The sequence below is a fragment of the Fringilla coelebs genome (genome assembly GCF_963513975.1).
Source record: "Fringilla coelebs genome assembly, chromosome: 2".
Classification (NCBI taxonomy): domain Eukaryota; kingdom Metazoa; phylum Chordata; class Aves; order Passeriformes; family Fringillidae; genus Fringilla; species Fringilla coelebs.
Genome location: NC_140029.1, coordinates 40,277,235 through 40,294,698, shown reverse-complemented (window position 1 = coordinate 40,294,698; position 17,464 = coordinate 40,277,235). Strand labels below are relative to the sequence as shown.

At 41.2% G+C, this 17,464-nt stretch overlaps 1 protein-coding gene across 5 annotated transcripts in view; it reads left to right on the top strand.

Moving 5' to 3' along the window:
* FARP1 (FERM, ARH/RhoGEF and pleckstrin domain protein 1) overlaps positions 1 to 17,464 on the top strand; it is a 200,725-nt gene that overhangs the window by 119,638 nt on the left and 63,623 nt on the right. For all 5 annotated transcript variants that reach the window (XM_084201342.1, XM_084201341.1, XM_084201340.1 and 2 more), the window contains exon 3: positions 13,116 to 13,220. In XM_084201342.1, the coding sequence (XP_084057468.1) occupies positions 13,116 to 13,220 (105 nt within the window). The remainder of the gene's footprint in view (positions 1 to 13,115; positions 13,221 to 17,464) is intronic.

Sequence of the window (17,464 nt, the reverse complement as noted above, 5' to 3'; positions counted from 1 at the left end):
GGTCATAATCACATTGTAGCACAGTCAAGGGAGAGGATTGTCATGCTCTGCTCTGCACTGTTGTGGCCTCACCTTGAATCCTGTGTGCAGTGCTGGGCAACACAAAATAAGAAAGATATAAAGCTATTGGAGAATGGCCAGAGGATGGTGAGGGGCCTGGAGAGGAAGCTGTATGAGGAGCAGCTGAGGTCACTTGGTCTGTTCAGCCTGGAGGAGACTGGGGGGAGACCCCATTGCAGTTACAGCTTCCTCAGGAGGGGAAGAGAAGGGGCAGGCACTGATCTCTGCTCTGGACAGTGACAGGACCGAGGGAATGGCCTGGAGTTGTGTCAGGAGAGGTTTAGGTTGGATATTACAGAAAGGTTCTGCCCCCAGAGGGTGTTTGGGCCCTGGAACAGGATCCCCAGGGCAGTGGTCACAGCACCAGCCTGACAGAGCTAAAGAAGCATTTGGAAAATGTTCCTGTGCACATGGTGTGACTCTTGGGGATGGTCCCGTGCAGGGCCAGGAGATGGACTCCAATAATCCTTGTAGGTCCCTTCCATATTCTATGCTTGTATGATCCAATTATGTTGTTATGTTGTAAATGAAATGTATTGCTCTCACATAGCCCAGGAATTACCCAGTTACCTGGGTATTAACATTAAACAAATTTTATTTACAAATGTAAATTTAAAGTGAGATGTATGCTATCTCTAAAGACATAAGAACTAGGGTTTCAGCATTAAGAAAACCCCACAAATTAGATAAAATCAAATCCTTTTCCAGCTACACACATTATCCTCAAGGTTAAATGGATTAAAACTCCTTGTGGAGGAATTCAACTCAGACTGAAAATGTGGTCAGAAAAGTCTCATTGTGGCTGCCTGATGTTTGGCTTTTGATAGCACATCCCCAAAGACTTCTCTTTGACGTACCTTGAACAGAGAATGCTTGTTTCCCACAAAGTCTGTTGTTGCTGATAAAGCTCTTCTATATCTAAGTGGTATCTAATACGGCAGTGCTGGATTCTGGCCTTAAGAAAAAAACAGTTGAATGGCTCATTTGCCTTTTTAAACCTGCTGTGCCTAAAGATGTATTTTAGCAATTTTGTCCAAAGCTCAAATCACAGTAACCAATTCTTTACAACATACGGTTTTTAAACAGAGCATAAAAGAAAACATTTTTGCACAGTAAAACAAAATAGAATATGTAAAAGTTGTGTTTCAGAGGCTGTGTTTATGCACTTGTGATTGTAAGTGGTGAGGCTGTGTTTATGCACTTGTGATAGTAAGTGGTGATGCTTTCCTTTGATATTTGAGGCCTCTATCTGAGTGACACAGAGCAGATCTCCTAGGAGTCTCCTTAGCTTGAACAGTTGGTATGGCTGAATGAGCAGTGAAGCAGAAGGGTGTACATTCTTGTCTCTGAAGTATTTCACATGAACTGCAGGCACAGGCAATTCTGTAAGGTACACACACACATATATATGCACGCAGAAGCGATAGGAAATCAGGTGAAAATTGAATGTTCCACCTTCAACATAGGTAAAAGTAAAATCTTGCTCACAGTCAGGAAGCTCTCTGGAGATAAATGAGAGGCTATTGCCTGGCTCAGACCACGTGCTGTTAACAGACACCCTGTACAGCTTGGAAATCCTGCTGGCCTTTCTTCCATCTTCACCTCCTCCTGCCCCAGAGATATGAGCACAAATCCCGTCTTTCCCTGGTTTTCCACAAATTTATAAGCAGATCTGTGCTCTGGCTGTGCTGCTTTGCTGTTTGATGCAAGGTTGAACATACAGGTCAGTCCTGGCAGGTTTGGGTTTTGAACTGGCTGGAGGTGAAGTCCTGTTTCTGCAGTGCACACCGGCACCACTGCACTTGTGCTCCCCTCAATGATGGCTATGGCTGTGTGGTTTTTGCTAACATAACCATTCATCAGACTCCTGCAGTCTAGAGGCAGTTCCACCTTTCAGAGACCTGAGATGACCCATGGATGGAATTTTTAGAGCATCTGCTGTGTGAGGAGACACTGCAAGTTGCAGGCAGGCTACAGAGAAAGAGTGGAAAAGCTCCTGAGCATCTTTCTGAAAACTATGTAGTTATATTAAAAAGGAGGGAGGTAGTTATTTTTTATGTTTTCTTGAAATGCCTTGACTACATCATTATGAGGTGCATCTGAAATCTGCTGGTAGAAGCAGCCATTATTGTAACTCTTACCATACCAATTCCCCTAACTCCTATGTCCACTCTAGTTTCTGTCCCAAACGAAAGTTAGCACTTTTCAGCGATGCCCAAAGCAGAGTGTCTTCCCCTTGCAAATACCCTAAGAGTAAAGACAGTTGTCACTTCTTTTCCTGTGCCTTTGCATGTTTAAAAGACAGATCAGACTCCAAGTATATTCAGTTTTAAGGTCTTTTGAGGCTGCTTAGAGAAATGATGAACACATTTCCTGTACATCCATCAGGCTGGTGACAGGTCTTGTGTAACCAAACAAGAAACTCTTGTGTATTGGGGATTTGACTGGCAAAAAACTACTCAGAAGTTCTGCCTTTCAGATACTTAAAAGAAGGGATTGCTTTTGAGACTTGTTTTGCCCTTGCAAGTTTTGTTTCCATGAAAATGTGTTGTTGATATGCATTTTGCTCATTAGGAATGAAATCAGATCATCTCTGTTTCAGTTTCACACATAAAGACAAGATTACTCCATGTCCAATCTGGAGCAGTTGCAGAATGCTGCAGCCAAGCTTTTCTTTAGACAGCCCACATCAGTTTTAGAAGACAAGCTGGTACCAAATGGGTTCTACAGAAACTCTTAATTTAAATTGCATGCAAGGTTGTCTTCCTTACCCTGCCTTGCACTTTGGCTGTCAGGGCACTTCATCCAGCTGGAGCAAGGCCTAGCTGAAGGCAAAGATTTAGGGTGTAAAATTATTACATTATAGCTTAGCGACAGCCGCAGCCTGAAGGTTTCATCTAGGAGTGTCCTTTTTTGGAAACTTCAGTATCCAGTTGTTAAAATGTGCTTTCCTGCCTCTGATAAAGTAAAAAGTAAAATACGTACAGTCCTGGATGGTGTGAGCTCTTTCTGAGATTAATAGTAATGTTGAGACTGATGGAAGGGTTTTTCCTGTTGCCATTTGTTTTTTCTTTAGATTTAGGATTTAATATTTTCCCTGAACACCTCTTATTTTTGTTGGGGTTTGTTGTGAAGTTTTTTTCCAGGTCTTAGACTTGCATTTAAATGAAATTATTTTCTTCAAAGGATTTTAGTACAATCATGGTTGAACTAAAATGTATCCAAATAGAAATAATAAATAGCTGCTTTGCATCTCAACCTGACTTTATGGTAATAACTCCCATATTCTCATAACACTTCATATTCTCATGTTTCCAGTCTGTATATAAAGGTTTTACATTTGACGACTTAAGAATTGCCTACTCCTTCATTCTAGCAAAGTGTTTGCTTATGTGTAAAGAAAATGAGGAAAAATGAGCAGGCAAAGAAAACAAAACAGAGAAGCAAGCACTTCTTAACATTAAAAAAAGAAAACTTGAGAAGGTGGTTAAATGATTTTGGCCTTGAAACAGAGAGAGGAGTGGTAAAAGTGGGAGGCAAGGGGTGAGGGGTGTCACAGAGTTTGGGTTTTCCATCCCCAATTATGCGCTGGCTGCTACGCTGCTGAATTACACTGAAAGCACTGAATGGTGCCATTATATTCCTTTTCAAAAGTTGTGGGCTATGAAATTCAATCTGAGGTATTTTTAATGAGTGTTCTGAGCCCCAGTTGCAGCTCTTCCCAAGAAACAACGAGCGCAGTGTGCCACTAAATAGTGCCAGGGCTGGGGGTTAAACTCATTCAGTTTTTTGCTTGGAGGGAGAGAAAGTAATACCAACATTTATTTGACAGGTATATGCTTGGTTCCAGAGTTCAGCTTTAGTAAAAGAGCTTTCCATAAAGAAAACGTTCTAAAAAATGAGGTTCTATCAGCTTCACATCAAACTCCCATCTGGTTTCTGAAAAGAAATCTTGTGGTGTGCTTTCCAAAGCCAGTGCCCACAGTGCACATGCTGGGCTTGTTTTGGGGGCATCCTTGTGCTGCAGAATGGTGGCAGGCACATCCCTACGGGCAGAAGCTTGTGGTGGAGGTGCAGCCCATGCCAGATGGAGACATCTGCCCAGTTACACTCTTGGCTGTCAATTAAACATAGATAATTCAGAGGTAATCTTTGTTAGAGAGATGCCTGCTGGCCTCCTGTGTCTCCACTAAGGGTTTTGGTGTCACAGCTGGAATGGCTTTGGTGTGACTCCCTCCCTTATTGCTCCTCTGAACCAGACACAGCTTTTCAGTGACGAATTTTTAACATGCACCTGGTTTTAAAAAAGCCGTATAGCACAAAAGTATTGTTGCCCTCCACCTTTCTTACATGCTGATTTGCTAAGTTGTGTGTTTCAGATCTTGGGGAAAGCGCTGTTTAATGCATCTGCCCTGCAACTCACACCAAGATCTTAAATTTGTGATGGGCTGGCTCTGGTTTTTGCAAGTCATCACCATGCAGTGTCAAGGCTCTGAGGCTGGAGTACATCATGTGGATGTTACTCCCCAGAAAGGAAAATAGTCACTTCCAGCAGTGGATGGTTGCCTTGCTAAGGGGATGAACAGCAGCCACAAACCACTTTTAGTTTTGCTAGTAAAATTAGGCAGAGATGACTCAGCATTTACAGGAGCTAATTTAGGAAATGACATATTTTTAGTAAGTTTTCTCATTGTTCTTTTAATGCCTCATTTTTTTTGTCCACACTGTGCATTTTAATGATGTTCAAGGAAGGTAATTTTAGTAACAGTGGTGCTGCCAAGAGTTTCCCACTGGAAGTCTAAGCATTTAATTGTTGGTGTGTGAAATTTTGCAGCCTTAATAGTTATTTAAAAGACTTGCTCTGCCACTGCTGATTTCCCACAAATGTTTTACACCTATCTCAAGGAAGTTATGGCTGTACTATAAGAAACAAGGTTTGGTTTTTTCCAGGAGGACTATTTAGCTTCTGCAGAGACCTGAATTTGGGTTAGGGGTTTTTGGCATTACTGAGATAAGCATTCACATTTCATGGGAAGTAATGTCTTGTCTCCATTGGGACAATTTCTTAGAGGAGTTTTAGGCAGATAACAATGAAGTTTTCCAGTTGAATCCATAAAAGAAGATGTGATCAGACCACCATTTTTGAATTGATTAGGTGAATTTTAGTTACATATATGTGAAGTGTAGGATCTTGTAAAATCAGTACAGAAAAGTTCATACAAGATCACTTTTACTTTCTATCTGAGAGTTAGATGCCAGCTAGTTAAAATGCTGTAAACAGAGCCAAAGGAACCAGTGAACCAGGAAACTAATAATGAAATATTTTGTTAATGCTTTTTACCATGAGTAACATTTTGTAATAAACAGATGTGTCCTTAGACTACTGCAGCCAAAAGCTGAATATTTTTGGTTTATATGGTTTGTGGTGTTTAGCCAGTGAGTTTCAGTTTTTCTTTGGCATTGATGAAAGAAGGATCAATGTGTGAAACAAATTCTGTGGAATTTTGTCTCTACAGCTACTTGAGGAGGAAGTTCTCCAGGCTCCATGAATCTGCCCCTTTCTTCCTCTTTCTTCTTTACAAAGTGCTCCACTAGCTTTGTGGTGGTTGCTGCTGATTCTGCAGTAACAAACGTCCACTAGAAATCTGAATAATTGAAAGATGGCAAATAAAATCAGTATTACTACCAGTTTGCATTTGTAAGAACTGAAAAGAAATCAAATTATTGGAGGATTACACCTGGAGATGACACAGTGGTTTGTGATATGAAAAGCTCAGTCCTGAAGGTGCCCAGCCCATCTCTCCTCCGTTTTTGTGTCTTCTCATGCACATTGAAATGGCATATATAATAAATACAATGTGGGTGGGGTTTGCCCATTAAGGTGCAAAACTGCAATTTTATGAGCCAAGTGAAAATAGACCAAGCAGAGGCTCCAGTTCCACAGCTTTACTGTACTGTAATTATGGAGATGTGCAGTTACCTGAGGATTTACTGTAGCTGAGGTTTGTATTAGTCTGACTCTGCTATAAGAGAAAGCTTAACCAAGCAGTACTGAAAATAGCTGCATCATAAAACTTTTCATTAGCTTTGCTAGATAATATTTTTCTTTTTTTTCTTCCACAGCATTTAACTATTAAAGTGGATTATTAAGTATTTACTGTTCACCTAAATTTTACTGTTGGCTATTTCTACTGAATTTGATTTTTGGGCATTGGAAGAGAGTTTAAGGTGCAAGAGCAGTCCCTCTATTTTGACATAAACCAGTTTGTCATGATTAGAAATCCAAGACCATGGTTACAATAACAAATCCATATTTCAAATATAGAAAACTGCAGTTTTCTTTTGGAGATCATGCCAGAAATTCAAGCAAATGAGAGAGTTATTAAACCCCTTCTCTTTGTACTCTGCCTCACTAATTGTTTACTACGTTGATTTTTGGTTAGCAAAGAAATTCCTAAAATAGTTGTTGTTGAAGTTTGTCATAGCTGATAGGTAGTGGTGGGAGGGAGAAAGTTTAGGTTTGCAGCTGCATTTTTTTAAGGTCAGTAAAAGATACCTGTCGCTGTAGGACACGAAAGAACACACGCACACACCGCTCTCAGGGTGAAGAAGAAAAGAGACAGTTTATTTTCTGACTCCAACATTTATAGTTTTACAAAGGTGACAGTGGATTGGAGGGTGACAGTGACACCTCTCCACTGACACTGGTTTAACCCAACAGTCCATCAACTCTCTCCTCCTCCATAAAGGAATGCAAAACAATGGGTTGTTTACAGAAAGTGTGTGAGAAAGTTCGCTACAGGAATGTCAACATCAGAAGGCTTAGAGAATCTCAAAAAACCAGGGTGACAGATACCTGAAGTAAAAACCACCATATCTTAAAATCATGCTGTGTAAAAAAAGGTGCCACCCCACTACCAAAACTGACCGAAGGGTAGAAGTGTGCATCAGAGACTGTGGAAGGCAGCCACTGGCATTAATGGAATACGGCTTGTGTGGTGAGTGCAAAAGCAGTCCACTAAAATCTTGAAAGAAAAGAGCCCTAAATAGCCTCATTGTGCACACAGAGCAGATGATCAATCGCCTGTTTTTACGGCAGCATAAGAGCCTTATTCTGTTGCTGCTTCTGGCCTCAGCCCGCCCTTTGATGGTATGCGCACAGTCTGCGCGAAAGCACGCGGGATACGTGCCAGCAGCGGAGCCCTCAGCTACATTCACATGGAAACCTAAAGGCACCTCATTCTTTTTAAGATATTTATCATAAAAATCTGCCTCTCCTGCAGCCTCTTTTCAGGTGGGATGCATACCTGGTGGCTGCAGGTCCACTGCTAAGAAGCAGTGTGGGAGTGTGTGGCTGCTCTGTTCAAAGGCGTCACTTTGCTGCCCTTCTTTGACCTGCTATGTAGGAGGGATGAATCACACTTCTTCCAACACTTCTCAACTACCCAGTCTAAGCTGAACAGCCAGGTAAAAACTAGTAAGCCCAGGTGTAAGAGCTATCTTGGTGGTCTGATGCTATTTTTATATTCATCTAATCCTTCCTATAGGATTAACACCTACGCTTTGAAAGGGAGGAGAGGAGAAGAAGGGCAGAGGGTCTCCGAGTGTCTTGGCAGTATTGGGTCCAGAGCAACAACACTCAGACCAGTGATTCTTGCCTTTAATCCCACCTTTCAGGAAAGAGACTTTTGCTAAATATGAATTATGCATTTCATTTTTTGCCAGTAAGGAGAACTGTTTAAAATATGAAATTTGTCTTCAGATGCTGACAGCATTGTTCTCCTGTGAGTAGTTTTTGAGCCTTCTTTGAAGTATAAATTTCTGACAGAGTTATTTGTTTAAGAACCCTGTGCTCAATCTCATCTGTGAGGTTATTTTTATACTATTTGCTTATCACAAACAGTTCTTGGTTGGTTTTCTTTCATTTCAAAACTGTAGATATGTACACCCTTTTTAACAGTTTCAAATAACCGAGAAAGTTGTACTGTTAAGAGCATGGGGTTGTTATTTTTAGTAGTGATTACAACTGTGCATGACTTCAGGCATAGTAATGAAGTTACTGAATGAAGTTTTCACAATCATTTCAATGCAGTTGTTAAATGAGAGTATAAAAATAATTTGGCAATCTGGTTTGGCTGATCTGATATAAGGCTGATCTGTGGAAGGGATTTTTTTTTGTCATTAACCCTGAAAGACCAAATACATTTTAAACCTTGTGCTTAACCTTTGTGCCATATAGTGTTTAAGTATTTGTAAAATATTTAGCATGACCAAATGGTCACATTGCATTTTAGACCCTTTGAGCACCCAGAAAGTGATAGGGTGTCAGTGGAAGTGCCTGCTTTTATGTGGTGGCAGGTGTGAATAATGAATGTACCTTTTTCTTTAGGATGAACATAAAGGAATTATTTTCTCTCCTATGAGCTGTTACTGCTGTACAAGCAAGCGTAATTAAAACCCAAAACAACCCAAACTTCTTTCTGACCTATTTGCAGCAGTTTTGAAGACGAGAAGGAGAACAGAGTAGTCTATGTTTCCACATGAAGCTATTTCTTACTTCAACCAAAAATCAGACTTGTATTTTTCCATGTTCAGAAGAAAGTGTTTATTTTATTTGGTTCTTTTAAGCTGGTATTGCTGCTCAGTAATGTAAAAACAAACACCAAAAACCTTTCAATCAAAGATCTTGTTCAAGCTGGGATCGGCGATTATTTCGCTGAACAGATAAAAAATGGTGAAACCTCTATTTGATTATAAACATATACACTTATTTTTTGGTACATAATTAGTGAAATAATTGCTGAATTAACTGTGGGAGGTGATGTAATGTGTCCAAACCTGCTTCTTTTAAACCTCTGAATATCTTGTATCATGGCTATCAGATGTAGCCATGTACTTTCTGGGTTTTTTTTTAAAAACAAATTGTATTGCATTCTTTGTCAAAGTGTCTAAACTGGTCTAAACAATTAGAGGGATATTTTTTTAAAAGGACTGGTGTTTGCTAGAACAGGAAAGAATTGTTGAGCCTATTAAAATATTCACGATTGGAAGATCATAAGCAATATACTGTTTTGGATTTTGGTGGGAGTAGAGTGAGGCTGAATTGAGTAGGACTGAGGTAATGAGAAGACAGCAAAATATTGAATATATAATGCATAAAGCAGGCTAGTTTGACTGGGTACCTTCATGGCTTGCAGCTAAATGTGATGATGCACATTATTCATAATTTAGAACTTGACGTTCCCTGAAAATGTAAAGCTACTTTTAAAATGTGATTTCACAGAGCTAAATGAAAGATCAGTTCAAAATGCATTAAGGAATAAGAATATGTAGCTGGAAGCCATTGAGCTTCTTTTCATTGTAATAAATGTCTAATGTTATTTTGGTATAAGTAAATACCACATCAAGAGAAAAATAGTAATTCTCTGGTATATCAGTCTGGCTGGGGCTCACCTCATCTCAGATGGTTCAAACAGATGTCAGGGCTCCTTGTTGTCGGGGTAAAAGATACAGCTGTACTGCTCAGGAGAAGTTCCCTGCCAGTGTGCTCAGATGGCTCATTTGGGGTGGAAGAGTTGCTCCCTGGAGCTGCAGTATTTTTTCATTGGTTGTACAGGAGTCTGGCTGTCAGCAGGAACAGGAGCAGGGGACTGCCACCTGCTGCAGGTGCTGCCCAGCTCCTGGCACTGCCTGTGACCCTCCCCCAGCTGAGTTCCATCAGGATACCATGCCCTCCTGCTTCCTTTCCCTGGCTGCCTCACAGGGTGGTGGTGCCTGTGGCAGCAAGTGGTCTGGAGGTGTAGTCTTGCCCCAGCTTCCATTGCTTCCATGCTTCCCTGTCAGTGACCCCATGGAGCAGATGATGCTGGCACGGAGCAGGGAAAGCAGCCAAGCTCTGCATTAAGCAGATGCTGCCATGGGGCTGCAGAACTGGAGCCAGTGAAGCTTGCCTAGAACTTGCTGTCTGAGACATGGCAGCAGGGCCCTGCTTCATGGTTGGAAAATGCCTTCCAGGTTCTGTGGAAAACTTGTGTTTTCTCCTAGGCCTTGTAAGCACGCTGAAGTCAGGCACAACTGTTGACTTCAGATGATGTCATTGGCGTGGCACACTCATTCCTGAATGCTCCCTCTGTCAGCTCGTGTTTACTGTGCCCTGAATGACTCCTGGTTTGCTTCCATACCCAGTGGACTGAGCTTTTAATTTACTGTGTTTAAATTTTTTAGTAGGGATGTCATGGAACTACACTGAATCAAGATCTCTCTGAAACCTTGTGAGCTTTTGTGGATGTCGTACTTCTCCTTCTGGTCCTGCAAGACTGAGTTTCATCAGGCTCTAAATCTCAGCAGATTTTATATGCACAGCATTTCCTTTGAGGGAACTGTCAGATTTTATTTTGAGATACACTGATCAAAGATAAGATGAGTTTAGAATAATAATATTTACAAATACTAGAGTAAGAAGCATTTGATTTTATTGAGGCATACTCCAGAGAAAATGCCAAGTGACATAAATACTGGAAGACTGCTGTTCCATCGTTTAAATGCCTGTAAGAAAAAAAACCTTTGTGAAAACTCTCAGCAGGTTTTCATCAGAGGCTTTTACTCATGGCCTGAGATCAGACAGCCAGGCTCTTCTCAGCTGATGTGGAGTGGTGTGGCTCTCTGCCTTTTTTTCCTGTTGGTCAAAAATCTCCACTCAGAGATACTTTTTTTTCCAGTGAGGAAAGATTAAGTTTGATCTTTGTCAGACAGAAATCCATCAAATACTTTAGCTAGGCATACGTACACACTCACTCGCTTGTTACTGTTCCTCTGGTTGTGCAGGAGTAGGAAGGCTTCTTGCTGTGAGGATGGCTGATAAACCCATTCTTCCTCTCTCTAGCAGCTCCAGCCAAACTGTGAAGACCTGAGACTAGTCTGGAAGCAGGAGTATTTACTTCTAAATTATTTGTAGGTGTGTTTTCAGAGCAGTAAATAATATCATTCTTGCGCTCAGCCTAATGTGTTTAATATTCTTGTGTGGCCTCCGATGAAGTGCCCTTAGCAGGAAGCTGTTTCACTGAGATGGTGTGTGTGTGTTTGTGCCTATGTACAGTGACAGGGGGAGTGGAAGGTGTGGGAGGCTTTCTGTCAGAACTGCCATGCAAGGCACAATGGTCAGGGCAGGCTGGGTGGTGAGCACTGGGAATGCTTTTGGTTTAATGAAGCTGGAGAACATGAAGTGAGTGTATTCAAATACACTTGCACCTGAGACTTACTGGGGGTGCCATTGTGTCAGATCAAAAGTGCTCTATCTATAAAAACAGAGGTCTTTTTTTCCCTTTCTTCTTTGCATCCTCTTGGCATTTTACTCTGAATTACTTCAGTTACTGCAAGGTTATGGTGAATGCTTAAAAAAATTAGTACTTTTATCAGTGATTGTTCTTTGTGGTTTTTTTTTTTTTTTTACAGTATTCATGAGGCTAATATTTGCTACAACAAATATTAACAAACAGTTAATGGCTTGACTGAATATTGCTTCCTGGTGGCTCAGGTCTCTCAGAAGCACTGGGAATATGTTGGGTAAAAACCTGTTCAGCAAGTTTTTGGAGAGGTGAGCTTGGCTCTTCTCTTCAGACTTTCAAAAACAGCCAGCACTGAGGGGTTCATTGTGCCCTGCATCACCAAGGTGACCGTGCTGCTCTGGCAGCACATACATCCTAGAAAATGTCATTCCCTAGAAAAACGTCATCACTTGAATTTCTCTGGTATAACCCTGACTAGTGCTCATGTACTTTTCATAGTTCATATTAGAGAATGTTAGATAAATTACCTTTGGAAAGATGCTTTTCCCACCTAGGGTATCACTCTAGGTGGAAAAAGCCTGCCTTTATTTTTTGGTATCCCAGTGAAACAGAGACCAGACTGCATTATGATGCTTTTGGGATTGAGCAGCTGCCCACTCTCAAGTAGGCTGTTGGTCTGGGCAGTGCCTGGAGATGCCAGGGCCTGGGCTCAAGCTCTGAGCTGGCCTGCCCACCTGTAATGGTTGTCTTTTCTTCACTTGGGTACTACTGTTTCCTTCTACTCTATTATTTACTGGGCTGAAAGGGAGGGGACCAGTCTATAGGTTGAGTGCAAATCCAGGATGTGATTGTTCTCTTGTAATAGCTGGGTTTGTGCAATTTAATGGGTTATTATTTGTTCTGAAGTGAGTGTAGACCTGTGTTTCAGTGCCTCTTGAGTTAAAATAGGTGCATTTGTCCAAGGAACAAAAATATTTGATTTCAGTGATTGGCCTTTTTATACAGAGATGGGTTTTTGCAGAAGACTTGCTGGTGAACTGTAATTTGTAGTATTTTCTGCAGGTGTGGATTTAATGGATGGGCTGATGAAAAGAATCCTTACAATCAGCAGAGCAGTGGCTCTGGGAGCTAATATTGGGCTAGAACATCTGGTCTTTATAGAGGGAAGGCTTTCAGTGTGTTTGACTCCTCCAAATTACTTGCCAGCTCTGCCAGGGTAGCACAGACAGGCCTGGAGCAGCCTCAGTGCCTCCCAGCAGGCAGCTTGGGATAAGCACATATGAAATCAGAACCCAGGGCTTGAGCCTGTTGCATATCAAGCAGCATCCAGCAAACCCTCAATCCCTGGAGTTTTGTATGCCAGGTGAACACCCTGGTTTCACTGTGTTCTACACAGATGTACACGCACCACCTGACATCACTTGAAGGGCTGTGGGATAAAATAAGAATTCACAGCAGGAATTAGCCTTGGTAGGCATAAGAAAACTATATCTCAAGTCCCCCTCTTCTATTTCTCAGTACTTTTCCCTGAAAAAATAAAAATGCACCGAAGATGGATTTGGAGCTGCCATGCATGGATGGATGGATACAGTCTTTAGCTTTAAAACTAGTGTAATTATTGTCAACTGCCCTTGGGGGTGGTTGTAATATCCACTGATTTTGTAAACAGTTTTGGCAGTGTTGTTTGCTGAATAATTTCTTAGCATAATAATTTTTCTGCCACTAATTAAAAGCATCTTTGTAACCCTAGGCTTTGTTTTCTTCTTACAGCAAAGAGCTCCAGGGAAAGTTTTGCATGATGCTGTTTGCAACCACCTCAACCTTGTTGAAGGCGACTATTTCGGCCTTGAATTTCCAGATCATAAAAAGATGATGGTATGTAAAAGGATCATTTTCAGCTGGTTTTCATCTGCATGCACACTGTTTTCTCTCCTTCTGCTCCTTACTTGTAAGATATATTTAATCCTCAGTCTTCAAAAGGAAAGGACTTCTAAAAAAGAATTGTTCTTGCCTAGTGGAGTTGAAGAAATGTTTTTAAAACCTGATTATTCTTGTCAGATTTCATCTGCATTGAAAGTAGTGGCTAATTCAGACACAAGTTGGGAAAGTGTTTTGTTTTTCTAGGTTGCTGTACAGAAGCCAAAGGCTGGACTGTTACAGAGCCTCAACTCTTGATTTTATAGTCCTGCTTGATTTGGAGTGCAGAAATAAACTTTCTCTGCTGATAAAAAAGTTGCAGTGATTGTGACAGAGTTAATTAAAAACATTATGGGGTAAGAAATGGGTTAGATAAAATATTGCAAGGTTAATAAAAAGGGAAGCAAATCGAAGAACACCCCCAAAAATGGATGGGAGTCATTTCTGGGGAGCTGTGTGGCACAGGCAGGTGTCCTGGTCCTGACACTCAGGAATCTGAGATCAGTTCAGGCATTGCACTGCTCATATCATGTACCAAAGAAAGACATGGGCTGATGACTTCTTAGTCTTTAATGACTTTCTTTTCAAAGTTAGTTTTATTTTAGACTTATCATCTAACCTACTAGCATGGGTGCTAGTTACCTGGATTGCTTTCCTAGTGCATTCTGATGTACATTGGATTTCATGCCTGTCAGGTGAATTTTGCGCCAGTGGCCTGGGTGACCTAAAAGAGATGATTGTGGGCAGTTGATAAAAAAGCCAAACATCTGTGTTCTTTCCATCTAGCTAAAATATGCATAAGGAACAATTTTTCTTGATGAAATGAACAGTAGGAGTCTCGTCTGTCATGCCTTAGTGCAGGCACAGACATTAGACAATAGACATGAAAACAGAATGCTAGTGGTCATAGTGTTCTAGGCTAACCAGAATTGAACAGGATTCTTTTTTAAATGGATATCAACCTTTAGAAGGGATCTGCTTCACAGTGTGCTGCTGGAATTACATAAAACACAGTTCACTGGAAGGGTTAGCATTCTGCCAGATACCCTTGGCTAATGCTTGAGGTAACTTGAGAGCTTAATGTGACTTTTCTCAACAGTGCAACTGTGCAGTACCATTGCAGCAGAGGGTCCATGTAGCTGTGTTAATAATGGCATTCTGGCATTATTGATGTATGTATGTAAAACTGAAACAAATCCTAACATCTTTTGTGTATACAGTTGCTTTTTAGTTTTCTAGAAAATAGAGAAGGTCATTTGATCAACTTTCTCTGCTTCACAGGTCATTAAGTTTTAAATAGATGACTGTCTGCATTTTGCTCAGAGACCTGAAGTAAACTAACAGTTTTCAGTCTTGTGAAAACAAAGTGGTTTATTTGCTTGAGGCAGAACACAGGAGAGATTGAGGTGCTGCTGCTGCCTGAAGCCCTCACGGTGGCAGGAATTGACTGGCTGGAAATATGTCCAGACAATCAAAGTGGGGGATGCAGGGCTCTGAGGAAGAGGAAGGTGGACAAACCCCCTGAAGCACAGTGCCATTTTGACCTGAAGGAAAATGCTTCCATGCATTGAGCATGGTACCTCAGCTGGTCCCTACTCTTGCAAAATGAAGTACCAGCCAAATATCTGAGGGCACCAGTCCATGTTCTTGCTGGTTGGTCCAGTCTTTGCTTCTTAAAAATGGGGAGCTCCACAAACCTTGCCCATATCTAATCAGCTGTGCCCCAAGAATGGTGAAATTCAGTGGAATTAATGCCTTCAATCACCCAAAAGCAACTCACAGAAACTCTGAAGCAGAAGATTTGATTATGAATTGTTGTTTCAATGTGGAGCAGCACTCTGAGAGTATTATTTACACTTAACTTACTGTAACCAGTTTATATGATTCAATTGAGGTGAATGTTCCCATGGGATTTAAAAATTTCTGAGTTTCATAAAGGCCATAATGTAGAACTCAAGCATTGTGCAAGTAAAAAACCCTGCAGTTAATGGTATGTCTGAGAAATCAACCACACATGCATATTTTATATTCATATCATCTGAAGAGAATGATTTGCTTTTCCAGTGTAGAGTGAAATGTAAAAGGAAAAATAAATATTTAGACCATATTTGTTTGGATGTAATCATATGCATGTGAAGTTATATATTCACAATTTGGCTGTGTTTATTTCAACATGCAAGGCTCCAGATCTCATATCTGACATATTGATAGGGGTATGTCAAGTTGCCTGGGAGCTGTGTACATTCAAGCATGCCATGCTTGGAGCAGACAGGATCTGCATGGGAGATGATTGTGGAGGGTCTGAGTGCTCCACTTCCTGCTGGGACAAGAAGAAAAACGAGGCACTGTCGCCAAGCCTGGGGTTTCACAGAGTTTCATCACCCTTGCTGTCTGCCCCAATTCTCCAGCTGCTGAAATCTGGTCACCATCGTGGAATGCCAGCCTTTGTTTAACAAATAAATAATCTAGCATTGTAGCTCTGGGGAAAATGAAAAACATTCATCTTAATTAAGTCCCTGCATTAGTTTTCCTTTCCAGTCTATAAAGCAGTCTCAGACTGATGGTGTAGGTACAGTGTGGGAGCTGCACGATGCAGAAGTTTTGATTGCTTGGGTTTGGCCGTAGTGGTGGCACTGTCGTTCTGCCCCACCTTTCTCACTATGTGCACTCAGTACATGGATTTGCAATATCCAGCAGTCTTTCAAGGATGTTATGACTTGCTTGTAGGATGGCTGGGAAAGTAGAGAGAGGAATGAGGCACTTCTGTGCTCATGCTGTACCATAAACCACCTCTGTGTAGAAGAGAGTGTTTTTTTGTTGGGTTTTTTTTTTTTTTTTTTGGGTGGGTCTTTTGTGGGTTTGTTTGTTTGTTTTGGGGTTTTTGTGTTTTGTTTGTTAGTTTGTTTTTGGCATCAAGTAGAATACATTATTCTCATCATCTTGTAAATTGGCTATTTCATATTCAAGGTGTCTTTTCCCCCTCTCATTAAACTTGGCAAAGTCCCTGACCTTTGTTGCAGATTATGTATATGCAAACTTTCTGAAACAAAACAGTTTTAAGTTATTCAGCTGTCAAAGTGTGTCAGAGCCAGTTTAACATGTGATTAAAAACTGTATTGCTGTTCTTGGATAACCAAGTTTCTTTAACCTCTGAAACAAAAGAAAAAGACTTTCCTAGACTGAGAAACGTAAGGAGAATTCCATTGAGTAACATGAGTGCGTGGGAAAGGGCAGGACTGTGAGGTCTCTGCTAACTGGAATCCCTCATATTAGTAATAATAAAAATGGCACATGGCATTGGAGCAGTTGCAGCAGTGATACAGGCCTGCTCCTGTCTGGCTTCTCAGGTGATTTTGAGAAATTGATATTTTGGTTATGTTTCAGTCTGCATAATCTAAAATTACTAAAGGTCAAAGAAGTAATAATTCTAAAACATACTCTTTTTTCTAGAGGAAGACTCAGTTAATTTGGTTTTTAATGGCTTTAACCTTTGTGATGGTTGTAGGGTGTTCTTCCACAAGTTCCAGATGTCTTCAAGGGAGGCCCTGGGCAATTTAGTGAGATAACAAAATGTAAATCGTGGGCATGGGTGGTTACCAGCTGAGGACTATGAGCTGTCTCCAGGCCCTGTGAATCATCTGGCTTTTACCTTCTGTGTGATTGTCCCTTGGCTTTCTGCAACATTTTGCTCCAGGCTTTCTGACTTGAGACTGCAGGATTGGGGGATAGGCTCTCAAAACTGTATTTCCATCTATTACTTCACTTTTGGAAGCTAAAGGGAAGACCCACACACTGTCCTGGAAAATGGGCTGTCAAGTGAACTACTCACTGAAGTTACGCTATGCCCAGTTAAGAATGCCTGGGCCTGAATTTCCCAGGTTTATAGAAAAGAGAAGATGTTCCATAGCTCTAAAAGTAAGCTTTCTACCCCCCATACCTTGTCCTGTTGCCTGCTTCACAGCTGTGATCTGAGAGAACATTCCTCCTGCAGGTGGTGGGAGGGAGGCTCCTTCACCTCCATGGAGCCCAGCAACAGAGCTCCACATTTATGGCCAGACCTCATTCAGGGATTCCTGTTGGGTCCCCCATTCCAGTAGGCTGCTGCCATCTCATTTCTCCATTTGTCCAGCATTCCCAGCCTCAAAGGCAAGCACCAGCTCCATTCACTTCCCTTTCTCAAGGTCATTCAGGGTTTGAAACTC